This window comes from Zonotrichia albicollis, chromosome 26 (assembly GCF_047830755.1).
Source record: "Zonotrichia albicollis isolate bZonAlb1 chromosome 26, bZonAlb1.hap1, whole genome shotgun sequence".
Taxonomy (NCBI): domain Eukaryota; kingdom Metazoa; phylum Chordata; class Aves; order Passeriformes; family Passerellidae; genus Zonotrichia; species Zonotrichia albicollis.
Genome location: NC_133844.1, coordinates 8,937,729 through 8,960,479, shown reverse-complemented (window position 1 = coordinate 8,960,479; position 22,751 = coordinate 8,937,729). Strand labels below are relative to the sequence as shown.

Here is a 22,751-nt window from a genome sequence, read left to right as displayed (position 1 = left end):
AGAGCCTCAGAAAGGAGATTTTTTTCTGTCTGTCTAGGGCGTTTAGAGGAGAAAAAACCCTCAGGATTGTTTTGGAAAGGCCTTGACAGCAACAAAACCCCAAAGCTGAGACAAATCCAGGACTCGTTCCTGAAAACTTGCTTTTGTTTGTTCAGTTTCCCTTGTTACAGATGGATTTTTAATTCTTTGCAGTCAACAGCTTCAGCCAAGCCACTTAATGTGTGTGTTTTCTGAGTGTCTCCCTTGCTCCCTCCTCTTGCTTACGTGAGGCAGACTAATCCATGGACTGTGGGTGCCCCAAATCCAGCTTTTTGTTCCTCTAGTCAGACAAAAGAAGTCCTATTTGGAAGAAAAATAAGAAAATGAGTCCCGAGCTCGGTGTTGCTGCTGTGATTGGGGACCCCAGAGCTCACTGTCCCTGCTGTGGTTGGGGATGGTCAGAGCTCACTGTCCCTGCTGTGGTTTGGGATGGTCAGAGCTGTGTCCCTGCTGTGGTTGGGGACCCCACATCTCACTGTCCCTCTGTGGTTTGGGATGGTCAGAGCTGTGTCCCTGCTGTGGTTGGGGATGGTCAGAGCTGTGTCCCTACTGTGGTTGGGGATGATCAGAGCTGTGTCCCTGCTGTGGTTTGGGACCCTGTTGTAATCTTCGCTGCAGCATTGTTCTCGCCTCTCTGCTGGGGCTCTTCTCCATTCTCTGCAGCACAGTCCTTCCTGTCTTCTCAGGGGTTCCTCCTGGGCTCTTGACCCACCCCTATTTATCTCAGTTACCTTCACGAGCTACAGCTGCTGCCCAACTAAGGACCCTGCAGCTGCAGCTCATTTGGAGCAACTCGGACCCACACAGATCCCACAATACAACATATATTCAGGCCCCCACATTTCCCCCCTTTTCTTTTAACAATAATACAATAACAATATGCATACAGTTCCAGCTCTCAGGCTGCCACAGCTCTCAGCTGTCCTATCTTCTACCACTTCTTGTTGTTACATTTCTAGTGTCCCAGCTCTCTGGCTGATACTCCAAAGTCCCAGCTCTCAGGCTGCCACAGCTCTCGGCTGTCCGGGGGATTCCATACCTTCTTTTGATGTTTGGTTGTGCTTTCTTCATCACGTCGGGGTCACCAGTTGTTGTAATCTTCACTGCAGCTTTGTTCTTCCCTCTCTTCTCAGGGGCTCCTCTTGGGCTCTTGACCCACCCCTATTTATCTCAGTTACCTTCACGAGCTACAGCTGCTGCCCAACTAAGGACTCTGCAGCTGCAGCTCGTTTGGAGCAACTCGGACCCACACAGGTCTTACAATACAACATATATTCAGGCCCCCACATTTCCCCCCTTTTCTTTTAACAATAATACAATTATAATACACATATTCTACAGTCCCAGCTCTCAGGCTGCCACAGCTCTCGGCTGTCCAGGGGATTCCATACCTTCTTTTGATGTTTGGTTGTGCTTTCTTCATCACGTCGGGGTCACCAGTTGTTGTAATCTTCGCTGCAGCTTTGTTCTCGCCTCTCTGCTGGGGCTCTTCTCCATTCTCTGCAGCACAGTCCTTCCTGTCTTCTCAGGGGCTCCTCCTGGGCTCTTGACCCACCCCTATTTATCTCAGCTACCTTCACGAGCTACAGCTGCTGCCCAACTAAGGACCCTGCAGCTGCAGCTCGTTTGGAGCAACTCGGACCCACACAGATCCCACAATACAACATATATTCAGGTCCCCACAGGACCCCACAGCTCACTGTCCCTCCGTGGTTTCTCACCCCACCCCGCCCGTGTGTCCCGCAGGGGGGCAGGTGGTGAACCTGATGAACCAGCGCCTGCAGAGCGGCTTCACCGAGAGCGAGGTCCTGCAGATCTTCTGCGACACCTGCGAGGCCGTGGCCAGGCTGCACCAGTGCAAGACCCCCATCATCCACAGGGACCTGAAGGTGAGCTCTGCCCCGGGGCTGCAGCACGGAGCTGCTGGCACCCTCCTGCCTGTCTGCCAGCTGCCCACGCCGCGCTTCTGCTGCTGGTAATGAGGGGAAGTGGGCACAAGCACACCTCTCTGCTGGGAGATAAAAACAGACATGAGCCTCTCGCTGCTGCCTACCATATGTTTGCCTTCTATAGATCTGCTTAAACACAAATGGTTGTGAATAATTGTGGCTTGCACACGTGCCAGGATGTACCTGATGAATTATTCACGGTGGCCTGAAACTCTGCTTTATTTAAGGTAGCTCACAGAATTGTTTCCAGATTAAAAGGAGCCTTCAGAAATGTTGGCCTTGGGGCAGGAATCCTTAGGAGCTTTTGAAAGTGGCCTCTGGAGCTCTGACCATGAAAGTGTGTTGTAAAGCTCTGTGTGCTTAGCTGGGAGCAGAGCTGGGCCAGCTTGGGGAAAATCCCCACCTGTAACCCACCAACAGAAGGATGTTCCCTTTGCTCTCAGGGAGCTGGGATGAAACACTCAGCCAGGAAGGAGGCTGCTGTGTGCATTTGAAATTCAGATGTGCTCTGGGGGGCAGGTTCTATTTTCAGAGCCCTCACAGATGTTTGTTTGTGCCACTGGCCATTGTTTTACATGCCACGTGTAGCAAGGAGAGCCAGGTAGAGCAGGGGAAAACATCCCCGGGGTTTGGTGTCTGTGGCATGTCTGAAATGACAGTGATGCCACTCTGAGTCACTTTGGGTACAGGAGCAGCTCTGTGTCTGTTCCCAGGGGTGATTTCTTGCCATCAGTCCTGGATTTAAGGCTGTAAAGTTTGTGTAGGTCAGGAAAGCAGGGTGAGGACCAGGAGCCTCCCCAGCTGACATTAACCCTGCCCTTACCTTTCTGGTGAGCCCCTGGGGGTTAATGGAGAACAAACTCAGTGTGTTATAGGGGAGTAAATCTGGGACATCTGGGCTGCATTAGGGAGTTGATCTGTGGTACTTTTGCCTGAGTTGCAGCTGCAATGGGCTCTTGGTGTCCAGCCCACCAGGTTTTGCAAGGCCTGATCTGGGTAAGCTGTGCCCAGAGTCAGGGCTGGCTCTTCTCTGCTTGGAGACGTGTTTCTGCTTGAGCAGTGTATTGTTTGTGTCATGGTGACCTCTGGGGATCTAAGCACTAACACAGAATTAATATTTATATATATTTTGACTTTATTTGTGTTGAAATGGAACACTGTCAAGTGGCAGTTGCAAAGCCAGGAGAGATGAAGGGCCAGAGAAGTTCTGGGTGTAAGGAGGGACACGTAGATGTTTTCTTGGGGTGAGTGTCACCCTGCTGAAGAGGGGCAGATGTTGGTTTGCAGGCAGCTGGGCCCTGGAGCCCTTCTTTGCCTTCCAGCTCTTTGATGCTGCCCTGGAGCTGGAGGTTGCTGCCAGCAGCAGGGAGGCTGTGAATGAGCTCCCAGCCATTCACACAAGTGCAGCTGGAGCAGTTTCACTGCCCCCGGCTCTGATTGTGAATTAACCCAGAGCAGAGCAGCCTCCTGTTGGCACCATCCCCAGCTGGTGCAGGTGACCAACAGCTGGGGACAGCAACCTTCACCCAGCATTTCTGTGGGCAGAGGGGACATGGCACTGGCAGTGAGGATCCTGTGTCACCCCTGGGTGCGCTCAGGGCTGCAGTTCCTGAGTGTTTCAGCAGAACAAGACACCTTCATACTCCTTTCAAAGCCACTTTTCTCTGGCCTGGCAGTGGCAGCAGTGATTCCTTTTGCTCTGTTTATTTTTTTTTTTCCTTCTCCTGGCGTTTGCTGCTCACACCTGGTTGCTGGATGGTCCCGTGCTGATGTGTGACAAACCTGAGTGAGGAATCAGCCTGCTCAGGCAGATACAGGGGGAGTGTTGGAGGAGTGCTTGCAGGGAATAACAGGGAATAACAGGGAATAACAGGGAATAACAGGGAATAACAGGGAATAACAGGGCCAGTGTTGCTGTGCTGGGGAGAACATCTGTGTGCAGGCTTCATTCAGAGCAGATGGATGGCACAGGGGGAAGGGGCGTGTTTAACCCTTGGGTTCAAGCCAGCCTTCTCCCCCCCAGCTGCTCTAATTTGGCTGCATTTTCTGGTGCTTGAAACGCTGACTCCTTCTTTTTCTTTCCTTCTTGTAAAGACCATCCTTGATGGGGAGCTCTGCTTCCAAAGGGTTTTGTTAGCAAACGCTTATGTGGTGATTTTTTATTTATTTTGAGCTCTATGAGCAGCATGTTTTATCTCGTTGTTGTATCTGAGCATTTGACACTGATTGAAGATAAAGACATGAAAAATGGTGTGTTTCCTCCAGAGAGCATGCTGTTAGTGCTGCTGCACAGATGAGGAGCTGGAACACAGGGATGCTCTGCCAAAGCCAAGATCTGAGCACAGGGTTTCACACATTTACAGTCAGTGTTGGAACAGGCAGTTTCCTTAGGTGGGTGCAAGGTAGAGTTTTGTTAATGCACAGGAGGTTTCTGCTGATTTTATTGGTCTCTGTTGCCTGATTGAAGGTACCAAATAATGTTTGAAAGAAAGGGGTCTCAGCCCCTGTTCAGGGGCTGTGGGCACCCAGCAGACTCCAAGAACAAGCAAATAAATGTGAGCATGAGCTGAGGTTTGTTTTGAATGGGACCCTCAGGGACAGGTGAGGTGCAGGCAAAGACCTGGAGATGTGTTTTAATTTCATGAATATGGAAGTGTGTGTTGTTTGCCTGCCCCATGGACTGTGAGGAGTTAGAGCCTGTGTAAATCTGGGGCAGTTTGGATTTCCTGTCCCCAGTTCAGGTGCCAGACCAGGGCCACAGTAGCTCAGGAACCTTCAGCTCCAAAGGCACTGGGACACTGAAGCCTTACAGAGGCAGGGAGATGGGTTTGCAGGAGGAGAAGGGAGGGCTGGCAGCGTGGAAGGCAGTGTTACAGCTGTGCCTCCATGATTTGATGTCTATTTTAGGAGATGTGACAGTTTTGATGCCTGTTTTCTTTGCTGTCACTTTTAGACTTCAGTGTCAGAGATGTCTGATATGTCTTCAGGCACTTAAAACCTTGACTCATCTGAAAAAAAAAAGCCAAACCCTGAATATTCTTTTGTCTGAGTGATTCTGTGTCTGTCTGTGATGCTCCAGGTTGAAAACATCCTGCTGCATGACCGTGGCCACTACGTCCTGTGTGACTTTGGGAGTGCTACCAACAAATTCCAGAACCCTCAGACAGAGGGGGTGAACGCAGTGGAGGAGGAGATCAAGAAGTAAGTGTGCTGTGCCTGTCCAGCCCGGTATTTGTGTTTTCAGGGTGATTTCCCTCGTGCTGGGCTGGTTTTGCTCAGCCTGGTGCAGCAGATTGGCTGTGCTGCATGGCAATGTGTGCTGCAGGTGAGTGAGTGCCTGGGGGAAGGTGAAACAATAAATGTGATTGCTTTGGAGCTGAGATTAATGCAGAGCAGTGACCTGCTCTGCCCTGGGCAGGGCCAGGCTGTCTGTCCTTCCTCTCCTTGGCTTCTCTGAGCCCCAGGCTGGGCTGGCACAGTCCCTCCTGCCTCAGCTGCCCTCCCCATGGATCTGGGCTCATCTGGGCTCATCTGGGCAGTGCCAGCTCCTGCAGGGGCTCAGCCCAGCTCCTCCTCCTGCCCCAGCCCTGCCAGCTGGCCTGGCAGCATCTCTGGTGCCCCTTTGTGAACGGGGCTCACCTGCAGCTCAGGAGCCCTGGGCCAGGGGTGAGCACACTGCAGCTCCTTGGCCTTGCTGCAGTTCTAACATCCCTGCTGCTGATGCAGTTAAAAATGGGTACAGATGTCTCTTCTTTGCTGGGATTCAGCTACACCTCCTGGATTTCCTGGGTTTGTTTGAGTGGAGTTCTGAGAGTGCTCCTAATCCAGCATTGCAGTCCCCTGGAGTGCCCTACTTGTACTCCTAAGCCTACAAAACCTTTGCCTTTGGCAATGCTTTCCTGTGCCCAGGTGAGCAGCAGGAGCAATGACAGACCTGCTGGCAGGAAATCTCATCAGAGAGAGGAGCCTCATCATCTCTGGAGCAGTTTGCAGCTTCTCTGTTTGCTGTGATCTCTTAAGATGAGGCAGATTCTCAGTGTGGTTTGAGGCACAGTGACCCATCCCTTCCACAGCGGCTCTGAGCAGGACTCCTGGTTGGAAATCTCATTTTTGGGAGCCACATATCCAGTGACAATCTCTGTGATACAGCTGGGCACAGCCCTGCAGTGAGGGCATTGCAGAGGACATTTGGTTACTGGCCTTGTTAATGCTTTGAATCCTTGAATGGTTCTGTTCTTGAAATGACTGCACATTTTGTGGTGAATTCTGTGCTTTAGAGAGGACTGTGGTTGTTATTTAATTCTGTGCTTTAGAGAGGACTGTGGTTGCTGTTCTGGCTGCCCAGGGCACCGTGAGCGGTGTTTCACTGTTTGAGGTGTGTAGCAGGTGATGCTCTTAGAACATTTTTCCAATAGATAATCTTTAGCATCCCTTTCTTTGTAATGAATAGGGGAAAAGTGAATTTTGGGTTGTTTGGGAATGTGACAAACCTGCTCTCCCCTTTGACCCCCCGACCCACCTTCCCCTGCAGGTACACGACGTTGTCCTACAGAGCCCCAGAGATGGTGAACCTGTACAGTGGCAAACTCATCACTACAAAAGCAGACATTTGGGTGAGTATGGAAGCCCTGGGCATCCTTGCACTGCCAGGGCAGGGAAACAGGGCTGGCCTGCTTTTCTGGGCAGTTCCTGAATGCAGAATTCCTCTGGTGATGTCTGATAAGCTCCTGCTGCATGCAGCAGATGTGTGTGCTCCTCCTGTGTGCTTTGAATTTAGAGATGGATCAAACTCCAGGGCTCAATGGGGCAAACCTGATTTTGTATCATAAATCAGACAATTCAGGGTGTTGTGGCACCAGGTTGTTGGTGTGTGGAATCAAAGTTCTGCTCAGAATTGAGTGGGAACCTGAGAAAATGGCCCTGCCCCAGCAGCAGCGTGCTGATCTGTGTAACTCAGGGCTGAGGTGTCAGACTGGCCAGAGGCCCAGCTCTGCACTGCTGGTGATCAGGGCAATCCTGCCATGCTCCTTCTTCATGGTGGGAACAGGATCTGGCTGTGGTGGGATCCATTCCTGGCTCACCTGCTCTCCTTTGGTGGGACACAGTCTGTGCTGTTTGCAGTGGCAGTTCAGCACGTGTTTAAAGGTGTTTAAAGTACCAACTATTAGCATTTTTGTGTTTTTTGGAGCCCTGAGCTAGGAGGTAACATGGTAGGAGCAGTAAAAGAGAGTTTTGATCTGTGTTCAGTAGTTCTGCATCTACAAGAGGGAGAATTGCTGAATTCCCCTCAGTGAGCAGCTCCTGTGGTGGGAGCAGCTGGAGCCAGGGGTGTGTGAGAGCCCTGGGCAGGGTCACAGCTGTGCCAGGGGAAAGGACAGGATCTGCACTCCCTCCTGGGGCAGGGTGGAAAGGGGAGATCCAAAGGCTCTGCAGTTCCTGGCATGGCAGGAGCTGGGTTCCAGTGGCACTTGGAGCGTGTCCAGAGCAGTGTTTGGTGGTGGGGCCTCAGCTTCCAGGCCTGTTCCAGTGCTTGTCCTGCTGGGAGCCTCCCTTCCCCTGAAATCCTGTCCAGGTTGTTTAAGCCAGCCTGCAATTTCATTGTGAAATCCTGTGACAAGAGAGATGAGCTGATGAGGAGTTTCTCAGGATTAGGAAATGTTTCCTGCTCCCCGCTCTGAGGTGGGGGAGTGTTTCATAATTAGCCCTTTGTGCAAAAACGGGTTGCTTTTGCAATGGGTGGTGGCTCTTGGTGCCAAAAGCAGCGTGGCAGTGCAGGGAAGGGTGGCAGAACCTGGCAGCCTGCAGAATGAGCTGTACTTCCCTGGCATTTATTTATAGCAGCTGAAAGGTTGTTTGGACTTAATCTTGGAAGCAGTTTGGGTTTCTCTTTGTCACAATGGGTGCATTAATGATGATGGTTGCCATTTATTTGTGCTGTTGGCTTTGCTCTTTCCTCCCGGAGTGTGGCAGAAAGGCTTTGCCTGTTGGGTGGCACTCAGGGCCGTGTGGTGATGAACATGACGTGTGATCCCTGCCCTGTTCTCTCTCTGCAGGCCCTGGGCTGCTTGCTGTACAAGCTGTGCTACTTCACCCTGCCCTTTGGGGAGAGCCAGGTGGCCATTTGTGACGGCACCTTCACCATCCCAGACAACTCGAGGCACTCGCAGGACATGCACTGCCTCATCCGTGAGTGCCCCAGGGCTCTGCCCAGCCAGGAGCTCTCTCCTTGCCAGGGCTGCCCTGCACACTGCGGGGTCAAAGGGACCTTGGGCTGGTTTAGGAGATCACTCTTGGACTGGTCATGGCATAGATTTCAGTCTGGCCAGGCTGGAGGGAGCCACTGGAAGGGCAGGAGCACACACAGCTGTTTGCTGTGAGCCCTGCACAATCAGCCCATTTATGCAGAAACGAATTGCTGCTGTAATAAATCTGTTTGGATAAGGAACTGAAAAGACCACAGTGGCTTAGGCTAGTGATAAGAATTCATCTCCTGTGAACTGGGAAACAGAACTGAAATGATTTATAAATATCCCACTGACTGGAGTGAATGTGTAATTAAGTGTACAATGCACTACTCTTGGCAAAGCTGGGGCAGCTCTCTTGTTTGCAGCACAGCTTTTGATTTTTTCCCTTTCCCTAGCCACAGCCTTGACTCACACAGAGCTGGATGTGTTTGCAGAGCAGGCTGGTATTTTCCCTGCTGCTGTGGGCTGCCTGCAGTGGCTGCCGTGTCTCCCTGCCCTGCTGGCACTCCAGGCTCATCCCTTTTCCTGTGCTTCACCTGGAAGTGCCCAGTCCCACCCAGAGCTGTTCCTGTTCTCTGGGCAGGCAGCATTTCCCCTCCCTGCCCCAGAGCTTTGGGGGTCCCAGCTCTGGGGGGAGATGTGTCCTGGTCCGTGCTGGGTGTGCTGCCCTGTTCTGAAGGAGGCAGGACTCTGTTAGCTCCTGGTTGTACCAAATGTGGAGTTGGGTGGGTTGGAGGGAGCTCAAAGCCCACCCAGTGTCATGGCAGGGACACCTGCCACTGTCCCAGGTTATTCCAGCCTGGCCTTGGGCACTGCCAGGGCTGCTCTGGGCACCTCTGCCCGGGCTGCCCACCCTGAGCACAGAAAATTCCTGTGGTGTATCAGTTCCTGTGTGTGTGCTGCTGCTCTGATCTCTGCTTCTCCATCTCCTCCAGGGTACATGCTCGAGCCAGACCCTGACAAGAGACCTGACATTTATCAGGTCTCCTACTTTGCATTCAAGCTGGCCAAGAAGGAGTGCCCAGTGCAGAATGTCCAGGTGGGCAGCTGATGGACACTGAGCATTTGCCTCTGTCCTGTCATCAGGAGGGTCCTGTTTGTAACAGCACGGTGTGGGTTGGATTCTTTGGGTCAGAAATCAGGGTTTCTCATTCTGTTTGTCCCTGATTTACCTCCTCACCCAGTCACCAGTGTGAGGCCAACCAAGAGATCTTGTGCATGTGAACATGGAAAATTAGGCCATGCTTGGGAAAGCAATTTGATTTCCAGGCACTCTCATCATAGCCTGTGTAATTTGGCCTGCACTTGGGCTTGAGCAGCAGTTCTGGGACTTGGCATTGGAACTCCATTGCCCTTCTTGGTGTGTCTTCAGAGGCTTCAGCTGGAAAGTGGAGTGGATAATTATTTTCTTACTCTGTTATGGACACTGTGACAGACATTTTATTTTGTTATTTTTTCATGAATAGAAATTAGGGTTTTCCCCCTATGCTCAGGTGCTTATTTGTGGTCTTTATGAATAAGAGGTAGTTTGGGTTCTATTATGCCTGTGGTTTTATAGCATCATTAATAAATTTTGTCACTGCTGTCGTCTGACAGTCTTTTAGAAATGTCTTAAAAATGACATGTCTTTTAAAAATTTGTGCTGTGGAGCTTTCTGTTGATATTCCATGTTCAGTGGTCAAAAAGCTGAGCCCTCTTTTGTTCCCTTGCAAAGACTCCCCCAAACTCCTGTCTCCCCATGACATGAACCCTTTGTGGTGGTGTTTGTTGTGTGTCCACATGAGGAGTAATTGCTTTGGGAATCCCCAGTTCTCTCTGTTTTATTGTGGTGTTTTTGCACATTATTTCTGACTCTGTTTTCTGCCCTCGAAATGCCAAATTGGGCATTTTTGGGTTCTGCAGAACTCTCCAATCCCTGCTAAACTCCCAGACCCAGTTAAAGCAAGTGAAGCTGCTGCAAAGAAGAGTCAACCAAAGGCCAGGTAACCCCACCTGCTCTTTACTCCCTCTTTTATTGCCTGTTGTCTCTGCTGTTTATTAGCAAAGGTGGATTCAGCTTCCTTGGGGACTTCAGTTGCCCAGTTACTCTCCCTGACTCAGAAACAATCTGATATCAGGTTCATTGGTTATCAATTTGGTATTTCCAGACCACAGAGGGCTGGGGGCATGGCTGCTCCTCTCTCTGGCTGTGCATTTTTGGAGCTCAGTGAATCCTGAGCAGAGATCAGGAGAGTTCAGTGGTTCTGGGCTGGATGTACCAAAGTTAAAGTGCAGCCAAAGATGGCAGTTCAGACAGCTCTGCCCAAAGGTACCACTGCTCATGAGCTGATCTGTGTCCTTTGTGTGCTCATTCAGAAGTCTGGGTGGTTTCAAGCAATATGTTGTAGGAAATAGTTGGATATAAGCTGAGTGGTTTTGACAAGTCCCAGCTGTCCACCAGCAGAGGATGCCACGAGTGGCAGAGAAGTCAGAAGGACAGTGTTGGATTAATTGTGGTGAATGCAGGCAGGAGCTTTCGCTGTGCCCGGGTGCCCACGAGTGTTTCACCTTTGTCACTCCCACCCAGCTGAGGTGTGGGTGAGTGTTCGCCCCTGCTGTGTGTTCTGTGTCTCTGTGCTCACTGCCCTTCCCTCTGCTCCTCCCTGTGCAGGCTCACAGACCCCATCCCCACGACAGAAACGTCCATAGCGCCCCGGCAGAGACCTAAAGCAGGACAGACGCAGCCCAACGCTGGCATTCTGCCCATCCAGCCAGCCCTGACGCCCAGGAAGAGAGCCACAGCCCAGGCAGCCCTTCAGCCCCAGGGTGAGCGCTGTGTCTGTGTGCTCCCTGCCCCGCGTGCCTCGGGCACCGCCCTAACCCTGCCTTTGGTGCTTGTGCCAGCTGCAGGCCCGGCTGCCCTGGGCACTGCCCAGCCCTCCAGCACGCCCCAGGCTAAAGCAGCGCCCCAGCAGCCTCCGGCCCAGCCCCAGGCCAAGCCAGCAGCAGCAGCAGCGCCCCAGGCACAGCCCCAGGTGCCCTCCACACAGCCCCAGGCCACCCCTCAGCATCAGCAGCAGCAGCTTTTCCTGAAGCAGCAGCTCCTGCAGCAGCAGCAGCAGCAGCAGCAGCAGGCTGCCTTCTTCCAGCAGCAGCAGCAGCAGCCGCAGATGATGCAGGCTCAGCAGGTGGGTGGTGCAGCAGGTTTGTCACATCTGTGTCTGCAGGGCTGTAGCTCTGTGTTTCCTGCTCCTTTGGGGGGACTGGGTGCAGCCTTTGGGCATTTCCCCAGTCCTCTGGCAGGATTTGCTCTAGGTCCTTCACACCTGCAGCCTCTCAAGCAGCAATTGTTTCCCAGTTCCCAGTGATGCAGCAAGGAGCGCCCGCGCAGCAGCAGCAGCTGATGCAGAACTACTACCAGCAGCAGCAGCAGCAGCAGCTGCTGGCCCAGCAGGCAGCTATGCAGCAGAAGAGCACAGCAGCAGCAGCAGCAGCAGCTCAGCAGAAGCAGCAGCCCCAGGCCCAGCCTGGCTCAGCACCCCCAGCACAGCCACAGGAGCAGGGGGTGAGACCTTGGGGCCCTGGGACTTGGGTACAGCTGCTCCCCTGCCAGCTCCTGAGGGCTGCTCTGAGCCTTTCCACCTCTGCTCTGGGTCTCAGCCCCTCTACCCTGAGCAGGTTTGAGCCCAGCCAGCTTTTGCCAAGCCCTAATGGAGGTTTTACCTCCAGAGCTGCACCACAGGAAGGGGAGAGACTCTGCCTGTGCAGTAATCCTGCAACACTGCAGAGCAGCAAATCCCTTTGTTTGTCTGGTTTTTGCTCTCCAGACCATCCCCAGTCCATGACCTGGATGCTGGGTGCTGTTTTCTCCCCAGTTCATGGCTGGGACGCTGGGTGCTGTTTCTCCCCAGTCCATGGCTGGCATGCTGGGTGCTGTTTCTCCCCAGTCCATGGTTGGGATGCTGGGTGCTGTTTTCTCCCCAGTCCATGACCTGGACGCTGGGTGCTGTTTCTCCCCAGTCCATGACCTGGATGCTGGGCGCTGTTTTCTCCCCAGTCCATGACCTGGACATTGGGTGCTGTTTTCTCCCCAGTCCATGACCTGGACGCTGGGTGCTGTTTCTCCCCAGTCCATGATTGGGATGCTGGGTGCTGTTTTCTCCCCAGTCCATGATTGGGATGCTGGGTGCTGTTTCTCCCCAGTCCGTGATTGGGATGCTGGGTGCTGTTTTCTCCCCAGTCCATGACCTGGACGCTGGGTGCTGTTTCTCCCCAGTCCCTGCCTGGCACACCGTGTGCTCCCCCAGGAGCTGTTTTCTCCCCTGGCTGCCATTCTGAGTGCGGTCCCTGTGCTTTCCTCCCCTGGCAGGCGCAGGTGCAGGCTCAGAGGCAGCAGCAGCAGCAGCAGCAGCAGCAGCAGCAGGCCCAGGCCCAGGCCCAGGGGCAGGGGCAGGGGCAGAAGCTGGGCTCCCTGACGCCGCCCTCGTCGCCCAAGGCGCAGCGCGCGGGGCACCGCCGCATCCTCAGCGACGTCACCCACAGCGCCGTGTTCGGCGTGCCCGCCAGCAAATCCACCCAGCTGCTGCAGGCCGCGGCCGCTGAGGCCAGCCTCAACAAGTCCAAGTACGTGCCAGGGCCGGGGGGGCAGCCTCAACAAGTCCAAGTACGTGCCAGGGCTGGGGGGCAGCCTTAGCAGCTCTCAGTACGTGCCCGGGCTTTTGGGGGTCAGCTCTTGGTTGCAGATGGGTTAATGGCTCTTGTTTGGGGTGACCCCATCCAGATCTGCTTCCACCACGCCCTCGGGCTCGCCAAGGACCTCGCAGCAGAACGTCTACAACCCCCCTGACGTGTCCACGTGGAACCCCTTTGATGATGACAACTTCTCCAAGCTGACAGCTGAGGAGCTGCTGAACAAGGACTTTGCCAAGCTGGGGGATGGTGGGTGCCCGGGGTGCTGTGACACCTGCCTGCTCTGGAAGGGAGGGTGCCATGGGGTGGGGATGCTTTGGGCAGGGAATGCTCAGGGATTGGGGATGGTTTGGTCAGGGAATGCTCAGGGATTGGGGATGATTTGGGCAGGGAACGCTCAGGGACTGGGGATGGTTTGGGCAGGGAATGCTCAGGGATTGGGGATGGTTTGGGCAGGGAATGCTCAGGGATTGGGGATGGTTTTGGGCAGGGAATGCTCAGGGATTGGGGATGGTTTTGGGCAGGGAATGCTCAGGGACTGGGGATGGTTTGGGCAGGGAATGCTCAGGGATTGGGGATGATTTGGGCAGGGATTGGGGATGGTTTTGGGCAGGGAATGCTCAGGGATTGGGGATGGTTTTGGGCAGGGAATGCTCAGGGACTGGGGATGGTTTGGGCAGGGAATGCTCAGGGATTGGGGATGATTTGGGCAGGGATTGGGGATGGTTTTGGGCAGGGAATGCTCAGGGACTGGGGATGGTTTGGGCAGGGAATGCTCAGGGACTGGGGATGGTTTGGGCAGGGAATGCTCAGGGATTGGGGATGGTTTTGGGCAGGGAATGCTCGGGTGCCCCATATTGTTTCAACCCTCTGGCTAAATCCTGCCAGGTGCTTTGTGTTTGCAATTCTGTGGTGCCTCCAAGGCAGAGGTACCAGCTGCTTTGACTGGTACTCAGGTGCCTTGGAAGCTGCAGTTTAAACTCTGCTTCATCTGCAAGTTGGGATTTGCAGCAAGGGCCTTGAGTGGAACAGTGTCCTGGAAATACAGATGAGCAGCCTGCTGTCAGAATAGAACAGGAGTTTCGGAATCGAGGTTTCCCCCTAACTCTGGGTGTGCTTTGCAGGGAAGGCTCCGGAAAAGGCAGGCAGCTCCACAGAGAACCTGCTGCCAGGGTTCCAGCCCGCTGCCCCCACGGACGCCTTCGGTGGCTCCTCCTTCCCTGCTGGGCCAGGTGAGTCTGGGAGCATGGGCAGCCTGGGAGGGCAGCTCCTGGCCAGAACCTCCTTGAAAGGGAAGGAAAATGCTGCAAACAGAGTGTAGGGGCACTGAGAGCTGCAGGGAACGGGGCTGGCACTCGAGGAGAGGGGGAAATGCCACAGCTGGGTGGCAGAGACTGTGTGGAGGCAGAGCTGGGGCTTGTGGTGAGCGAAGAAACTGAGCCCTGAGTTGCCAAGGAAGCTCCTTAGTGTGTGGAGGTTCCATGGGGCTCCTAACAAGGAGTAGAGCCTGCCCTGTGCAGTGAGGGAGCTGGCTGGGAGGTGTTGGTCAGAGCTGCTGCTCTGTGTGGAGGAGCAGAGACACAAGGGTCACACCGCTGCTGCAGGGTGAGGAGAGCACAGCCCCATAACTGACATGGGCAGCGATGGAGGCAGCGATTTCTGCCCTGCCTGGGCTGTGTGGCTCCACCTTGGCTGCTCTGAGGAGTTTCTGTGCCTGTGGGCCTTGTCTGGCTCTCCTTTGGCCCTTGTGTCCCAGGGTTTGCTGTGAGCAGCCCTGCTATGCCACACACCCCTGGTGAGCGCTGCTGCTCATTCCCACTCCTGGAGCATCCGCTCTCCCTGGGGGCAGCTCAGACCCCCAGGCACAGGTGGGAAACTGCTTCCAGGAGTCAGGGATCCTGCCCTGGTGACAATGCTCCTTCTGGAACAGAGCAGCCCTTGGTGAGAGCAGTCTGGGATGAAGAATCCTTTATGGGGCAAGGAGTGACAAATCCATTTGTGCTTATTTCTGTTTATAAAAGGAGATTTAGGGGAGCTTATAACTGAGCCTGGTGTGTTGGTTCTTACCAGAGAGTTAAGGAGTTGGAGTCCCTGACACAGGAGTGCTCCTGGGGAGTTGCTTTCTCTGTGAGCAGTTTCTGCTGTTCCATCAGCCTGTGTGGGTGATGCTGAGCAGCAGCAGCTCCACATTGAGCTGTGGAATACCTTCTGCAAAGCCTGAGGAGCATCTGTGTGCTCTGTGGTGCTGTACCACGGTCAGTTCTGCAGTGTCCGTGTTCAAAATGTGCCCCTTGGCTTCCCAGTGCTGGGCTTGGCATGGGAAGGAGCCTTGGGAATCTGGGCTGGGCACTTGAGCCCTTCTGTCTTTGCCCAGAGACAGGAGCCTGTCCCAGCCTGGCTGCTGGGATAGATTTTATTGCACACTGTGTGTCCTTTGTGAAACCTTTCACCTTTTGTGCTGCTGTGGAGGCAGATAACAGTTCTTCCCCGCCAGGAAACGTTCTGAGATCTGTGGGTCAAACTGTGTTGGAGAGCTGCATGGTAACAGTGGTTTTGTTTGGGTTTTTATTGTTTTCAGTGGCACACTTGGTCAGAGTGTGCCTGTGCTGGGGTTTGTTCTGTGCTTTCTCCTTTTCTCTGTTCACTCTGCCTTTTCTTTTCTTTTCCTTTCCTTTCCTCTTCTCTACCAGCTGAAAAAACGAAAGACATTCTGAGCTTGGACTCTAGCCCTGCTCTGCTGACTGTGCCTGATCCTTTCACTCCTCTCCCGTTATCTGACACCCCAGGTAACCCGAGCTGGGGGACGAGGGGACACTCCTGCCCTTTGTTCTCTGGATCTCCTGCCTCTGTGCAGGCACTGCTGGGCACTGCTGGCACTGCCAGGCTCTGTTGGCACTGCTGGCACTGTCGGGCACTGCTGGCTCTGCCAGGCTCTGCTGGGCACTGCCGGGCTCTGCTGGCACTGCCAGGATCTGCTGGGCACTGCTGGCACTGCCAGGCTCTGCTGGCACTGCCGGGCACTGCTGGCACTGCTGGGCACTGCTGGCACTGCCAGGCTATGCCGGGCTCTGCTAGGCACTGCCAGGCTCTGCTGGCACTGCCGGGCACTGCTGGGCACTGCTGGCACTGCCGGGCACTGCCAGGCTCTGTTGGCACTGCCAGGCTCTGCCGGGCTCTGCCGGGCACTGCTGGCTCTGCCAGGCTCTGCCGGGCTCTGCTGGGCACTGCCAGGCTCTGCCAGGCACTGCCAGGCTCTGCTGGCTCTGCCAGGCTCTGCTGGCACTGCTGGGCACTGCCAGGCTCTCTGCACTGGGGGTGGTTTCCATGGCAGGGCTGGGTGTCCTTGGGGCTCAGCATCCCCAAAGGGATGGCAGGGCTGGAGCAATGTCCTGGAGGAAAGCTGAGAGCTGGAGTTGTTCAGTCTGGAGCAGGGGGGGCTCCAGGGACACCTCAGAGCCCAAAAGGGTCCAGGAGAGCTGGGGACAAGGGATGGAGGGGCAGGACCCAGGGCAGGCTCCCATTGCAGAGGGCAGGGATGGATGGGAGGTTGGGAATTGGGAATTGTGCCCTGAGGGTGCCCACCCTGATCCCAGCAGTGCCCAAGGGAGAAAGGAAGGCTCCAGGGGAGCTTCCAGCACATTCCAGAGCCTAAAGGGCTCCAGGAGAGCTGGGGACAAGGGATGGAGGGGCAGGACCCACGGAACAGCTCCCATTGCAGAGGGTAGGGATGGGTGGGATGTTGGGAATTGGGAATTGTGCCCTGAGGGTGCCCACCCTGGATCCCAGCAGTGCCCAAGGCCAGGCTGGGCACGGGGGCTGGAGCAGCTGGGGCAGTGGGAGGTGTCCCTGCCAAGGCAGGGTGGGATGCAGTGATGGTGGGATGGCTTTGAGGTCCCTCCCAACACAAACCATTCCAGGATCCTGTGAGAAATAATCCCCAGGTGATTAATTACCTGCTTCTGGCTTAAGCTGTTTTCAAATGGCTCCCAACCATGAAATTGTAGGTTTTATTACTGTTAATCTTTCTTTCCTCTAAGAGTCAGTGTTTCTTTGGCTTCCAAAGTCTGTTGCAAATGTGAGCATCTTGAGAAGCACAAGTTCCATGTGACCTTTTCTGATTTGGCAAGGTTTTGCAGTGCAGTTGGTGCTATTTCATTTACTTTGCAGTGCTGCTTCTGAGCCTTTTCTGTGCACATTTCTGACTGCAGCAGCCAACACTTTTTAGCACAGATTATGTAAGGGCTTAGGAGCTCATTTGCAAATCGGTGGGATTTGGAATGTGGGGATGTTTTTATCCTGCAGCCTCTCTCTGTGAAGGTGTGAGCAGGTCCCAGTGTGAGCCCCAGAGCACAACTGCAGCTCCCATCCTCATCCTCAGCCCAGCTCTGGGCCACTGCTGCTTTGGAGCACCCAAAAAAGACAATTTCATGTGTTTGTTCTTGAATATTTCCAAGGCCTGGGGCTGCAGAGTTTCCTTGGCTTGGAAGCTGAGAGGGTCTGTTTGTAAATTCAGCAGAAAGGATCAAACTCCTGGACTGGAGCTCAGGTTCTCACCTGGCTAAAGCTCAGCTCAGGCCAAACCACCTCCCCTTGGCACCTGGAGGTGCAGGTGGCATCACCTGAGTGCCTGCCACACCTTGCAGGGCTGCTGTCACTGTGTCCCTCCTCTTCCTCCCTGTGTAACGGCTGCAGTTCTTAATGGAATTGTAATGAGGAAGAGGAGCTGGCAAGAGGGATGTAAAAATATGGCAAAACATCTGTTAAAACAAGGGAGAATTAAATATTCATGCTGAAAACATATTTCCTTGTGTATGGGCAGGAAAATGAGCCAAGTTGTTCTTAATGAGCTTATTTCAGGCTTCAGCACTGCCTGATCTGGGCTGTTGGTCAGGGCAGCTCTCTGTGGGTCACTGGCTGATGCACGGAGGGTATTTCATTTTTCTGGGAGCAGAACACTGGATGAGATGTTTTTAATCACCGTAAGTCTACTCCAGCCCATAAATTCTGAGGAGATAACTGGGTGCCCAGCTCTGCCTGGGTGTTGAGAACAGCTGCAATAAACAACTGTATTGCTGCTGAGGATTTATTTGCACCAAGATGACACATTGAGATAAAGTAATTGCACATGCTCAATTAGGCATGCACAGCAGCTGTGGGTGTGCACTAATGATCTGAGCTTGCATCTTGAGTTGGGGAGATGCAAAAGGGCAACTGCTCATATGGGAACTGATGGATTTATGGCTGTATTTACTGGGAGGACAAGGTGGGGGTGTGATGATTTAAAGCAGCAAAGCCAGCAGACCACGAGAATCCAGCTAGATGAGGGTAAAGAGCATCCAGTGTTCTCCTCCTGGGCTTTCAGTTTGAGCTTAGGGGAGAATTTACTGCTTTACAAATATTTGAGGTCTTGAACGTGAGCCTGAAATTGCTTGGTTTTGCTCTCTTAAAGAGCCACTGTTTGTCACTGTTTAAAAAGAAATGACACAGAGTTATGAGAGGCTGAGTGGCCCAAGGGCCTCAGTGTGCACTGAGCTGCTCCTTTTGTACACTGGCCTGATGCAGGTGGGCCTGAGTGGTCATTTACTCAATGCATTGCACCTGAAAGAATAATTATCAATATGATTGGTCATTTACTCAGTGCATTGCACCTGAAAGAATAATTATCAATATGATTGGTCATTTACTCAATGCATTGCACCTGAAAGAATAATTATCAATATGATTGGTCATTTACTCAATGCATTGCACCTGATTGAAGAATTAACAAGATGTCCATTTGTAAACAATCTTGGAGAATAACAAGAAAACAGATATCAGGAAAACAACACTTGCAGATTGTTTATTATAACTGGCTATCATAGTTTACCTCCAGCCCCCTGAAGTCTCCCAGGCCCATTGTGGGAGAGCTTTTTCAGCTTTCTCTCTCTGAGCAGGGTGCCACATGCAGAGCTGCTGGGTGCTGTCCTGTTGGCTCTGTGGTGTTTGCAGAGCCCCAGTTCCCTTTCCCTTTATTGTGGTGTTTGCAGAGCCCCAGTTCCCTTTCCCTGCGTTCCCCTTCCCTCCCTGCCGTGCTGTGTGAGAGCCAGCCCCGTTTGCCCAGGCAGAGGGGTGCAGAGCATTTCCCTGTGCTGGCGCAGGGGCTGGGCAGCAGGCAGGGCTGCTGTGCCCGCTCAGGCTCCACCGGCCCTGGCAGAGCCCCGGGCAGTGCCCATCCCTGCCCTGGCAGGGTTTTCACGGCCGTGTTCTCTCCCCCAGCTGCCCCCCAGAGGAAAGGACTCTGCTGTGTGCTCTGCTGAGCTGGGTGTGCTGCCCAGGGCAGCCCTGCAGTGGGTGCCAGCCCTGCAGTGAGTACCAGCCCTGTGTGTGCCCCTGTGCCTGCCGGGCACCGTGTCCTCGCCCTGGCACACAGCTCTGCCCTCCGCTCCCTTTTAACTCGCAGCGATTCAGGAGCTCTTTCTAATAGCCTGCTCTAACCCCAAGCCCCTTTGCCTCTCTCGCCTCTTGGTTGGTATTTTTGATGTTGACATTATTGATATTACCTTGATTGGTGTTTTCTCCTAACTCTGGTGTTCCCTAAACTGCTTTCTGAGTGTTTGTGGCTGGAGGGCTGTGTGGGCAGCAGTGAAGGCAGCATGGCAGTGGAGGCTGCAGGTGCCAAGTGTGAGCAAACTGACTGTAAACCCATCAGGTGTGTGCAGGGTGCTGAAGGAAAAGCTGAGCTGAAGGAGGTGGGGTTTGGGATAAAGAGAGCTTTGCAGCGAACCAGCTGAGGGCCTGGCACAGAGAGCTGGGGCTGCCCCTGATCCCTGGCAGTGCCCAAGGCCAGGCTGGGCTTGTGGCTCGAGGGAGGTGTCCCTGCCAGGGCAGGGGTGGCTGAGCTCTGAGAGCTCTGACTGTGCAGCCCAGGGCTCTGTTCAGAGCTGATTCTGCAGCCCAGGGCTCTGTTCAGAGCTCTCACAGCTCCTCTGCAGCCCAGGGCTCTGTTCAGAGCTGATTCTGCAGCCCAGGGCTCTGTTCAGAGCTCTCACAGCTCCTCTGCAGCCCAGGGCTCTGTTCAGCTCTGATTCTGCAGCCCAGGGCTGTGTTCAGAGCTGATTCTGCAGCCCAGGGCTCTGTTCAGAGCTGATTCTGCAGCCCAGGGCACTCAGAGCTGATTCTGCAGCCATTTCCCACCCGTGGTGCAGGTGCTGCTCTGGGGCTCACACACAGCACAGCCAGCCCTCATTAACGGTGTCTTCTTCTTTCTTCTGCTTTTCTCACTGTTGCCTCCTTTCCTCCTTTTTCCTGCTTACCCCAGAAAAACTGATTGAGGGCCTCAAATCTCCCGAGCCTGCGCTGCTGCTGCCCGAGCTGCTGCCCCTGGCTGACCCCTTCGGCAGCACGGCAGAGCCTGCCAATGGTAACTGCCCCCCTGTGCCCCCTCTGTGCCCCCTCTGTGCCCCCCGTGCCCCCTGCATGCTCCCCCAGCTCCCAGAGCAGCCCTGGGTGCTGCTGAGCCTGAGCTGCCCTCTCCCTGCGGGGTGGGCACTGAGCAGGGGCTCTCGTGGCTGCTCTGCTGATCCTTGGGGGTTCTCTTGGGAGTTCCCTCAGCTGCTGGTTGAGGGTGGCAGAAATGCCTTTATTTGTGTCAGCAGTTGGTGTCTGAGCGTGGCCCAGGCACTGAGCTGGCTGTGCCCATGGTTCCCAGCAGGATGAGGAGGAGGGGAGGGTTCCTGGGCTGGGGGTGCTGGGGATGAAGGGGGGCAGGCAGGTCAGGGCTCTGGGGGCTGCAGAATTGGGGTTTACAGGTTATGCAGACAGGGAGTGCAGGCTGTGCCGTCAGCTGCTGCTGTGGCTGGCTGTGACCTGTGGCTCTGGCAGGAAGGAAGGACAGGACTCCTGTGACAGTAAAACTTCTTCTGCTTTGGCAGTTTCTGGCAGTTGTCTGAATTGTAATGATTGAATGCAAGGGGACTCCCGTGGTCACTGCTTTCCTTTTGCTGGACAAGGATCTTGTGGATATTTCCTTCCTGTTCAGCTGCAGGGCAGGTGTTAGCAACCTGCTGTTGCACCCTCTGGGTATTTCAAATTGGGCTTGTACAAATCAAACAAAAGCTGAAACCAGGCTTCAAAGCCAACCAAACCCTCGAGCTGACAGTGCAGGTCAGTGAAGGATTCAGACAACTCCTGCCTCAGTTTCCTCCTTGTGCTTTTCCTTGCAAACTAAACCTGTGTGTGCTGTGCCCGCGGGAAGGCCAAGCTGCCGTGGCTGTGGAGAGCCTGATCCCGGGGCTGGAGGCGCCCCTGGCCCAGCGCCTCGTGTCCCACAGCGACTCCGTGGCCTCCAACAGGACAGGTTGGTCAGGCCTGGGGCTGGGGGTGCCCCTCAGGGGCTGGGGGTGCCCCTCAGGGGCTGGGGGTGCCCCTCAGGGGCTTGGGGGCGCCACTGCTGTCCCCTGGGAGCTCTGGCTGCCCCCTCAGGGGCTGCTCTGCCACGGGGGCTGCCCAGGAACTGCTCTGCGCTTCCCCCTCTCCTTGTGGGAATGGAGAAGTTTCTTCCCCCGCGGGTGCTGGCCCTGCCCAGGCTCCCAGCGAGTGGCCCAGGGGCTGCCCGAGCTCCCAGGGGTGCCCAGGGTGGGGATTTGGGGTGTCTGTGCAGGGCCAGGGCTGGGCTCTGGTCCCTGTGGGTCCCTTCCCGCTGAGGAGATTGTGTGCTGGAGTTCCCTGAGGGGAGATTGTGTGCTGGAGTTCCCTGAGCCACCCTCGCAGCTCCTCTCTCTGCCCTTCTCCCTGGGCTGCAGCTCCTCTCTGTGCCCTTACCTGGCCCTGTTTGGTGCCCCTGCTCAGCCCCAAGGGACAGAGCCCTGCTGGGGTGCTGGGGCTCTGTCCCTCACTGTGAGCAGCAGGGCGGGTTCTGTGCTGGCTCTGCAGCAAAGCTGGGCTCCCTCCCTGCCTGTGGGCGAGGGGATGTGGCCACAAGGGGAGGTTAACGCTGTTTGTGTCCTGTGCAATGCCACCCTGGGATGCTCACCTGGATCCAGACTCTCTCACTGGGGAAGACTCTCTGCTTGACTGTTCTCTGCTCTCTAACCCTGCTGCTGACCTCCTGGATGAGTTTGCTCCTGTAGCTTTCTCAGCTCAGCCTCACAAAGGTAAACTGGCCCTCGTGCTTCACAGGCACAGCTGCTCTGGCCTCTTCTGGAGCTTCACTGCCCCCAAGCCACTGCTCTGTTTTCTTCCCAAGCTGCTCAGACTTGGAATGTGCCCTGATGTACTGAGGGAGGGGGAAAGTCAATTATTCAGCTTGACTGTAAGGACAGAGTTTGTGCAGAGTGGAGTTGTTTTCCATGGGGGTGGGCTCTGTGTGCAGCCCTTCCTCACTGAATGCACTCTGGGTTTGCTTTTTGCACGTGGCATTTGAGACTGGTGGGTTTTTCTGCATTATTCGTTCCAGAAGGGAGCCTGATAATCATCTGCCATAAGGCTTTGGAACAAAAGGAATTTTTTGTGGTTTTTGGAGTAGCATCCCAGGCAGATGAGCTCTTGCAGCCCTGGGGAATGTTGTCCTTATCAGGAGAAGTTCCTGAGCCCCGCTGTGGTGTCACAGCAAACTGAATGGGAGCCAGGGGCAAGGCCAGGGGGTTCCTCAGGGTTGTTTTGCCTGGGTCTGATCCCCCCGAGCACAGAGCAGCTCCACAGGTGCTTTCTTGCCTCACCTCTCCCCAAACCTGTGCAGTCTTGGTCAGCTTTGGGTGGAAATCTTCTATTCCCAGCAGGAGTCAGACAGGAATGTTGTGTTCATGGAAACTGTTGGGTTGATGTGTCCTTGCTGGGCTTTCGGGAACATTTCATGCAGGAGGTTTGGGAGGGT

At 54.5% G+C, this 22,751-nt stretch overlaps 1 protein-coding gene across 5 annotated transcripts in view; it reads left to right on the top strand.

Annotated features, from left to right (window-relative positions):
• AAK1 (AP2 associated kinase 1) overlaps nucleotides 1-22,751 on the top strand; it is a 56,157-nt gene that overhangs the window by 21,571 nt on the left and 11,835 nt on the right. The window contains exons 4-19 of one of the 5 annotated variants that reach the window (XM_074559131.1): nucleotides 1,786-1,928; nucleotides 5,068-5,189; nucleotides 6,520-6,601; nucleotides 8,042-8,174; nucleotides 9,169-9,272; nucleotides 10,136-10,215; nucleotides 10,884-11,038; nucleotides 11,117-11,400; nucleotides 11,571-11,777; nucleotides 12,582-12,835; nucleotides 12,993-13,150; nucleotides 14,026-14,133; nucleotides 15,592-15,687; nucleotides 20,199-20,300; nucleotides 21,135-21,236; nucleotides 21,922-22,032. In XM_074559131.1, the coding sequence (XP_074415232.1) occupies nucleotides 1,786-1,928; nucleotides 5,068-5,189; nucleotides 6,520-6,601; nucleotides 8,042-8,174; nucleotides 9,169-9,272; nucleotides 10,136-10,215; nucleotides 10,884-11,038; nucleotides 11,117-11,400; nucleotides 11,571-11,777; nucleotides 12,582-12,835; nucleotides 12,993-13,150; nucleotides 14,026-14,133; nucleotides 15,592-15,687; nucleotides 20,199-20,300; nucleotides 21,135-21,236; nucleotides 21,922-22,032 (2,241 nt within the window). The remainder of the gene's footprint in view (nucleotides 1-1,785; nucleotides 1,929-5,067; nucleotides 5,190-6,519; nucleotides 6,602-8,041; nucleotides 8,175-9,168; nucleotides 9,273-10,135; nucleotides 10,216-10,883; nucleotides 11,039-11,116; nucleotides 11,401-11,570; nucleotides 11,778-12,581; nucleotides 12,836-12,992; nucleotides 13,151-14,025; nucleotides 14,134-15,591; nucleotides 15,688-20,198; nucleotides 20,301-21,134; nucleotides 21,237-21,921; nucleotides 22,033-22,751) is intronic. The other 4 variants (XM_074559132.1, XM_074559130.1, XM_074559129.1 and 1 more) reach the window with 4 other exon arrangements.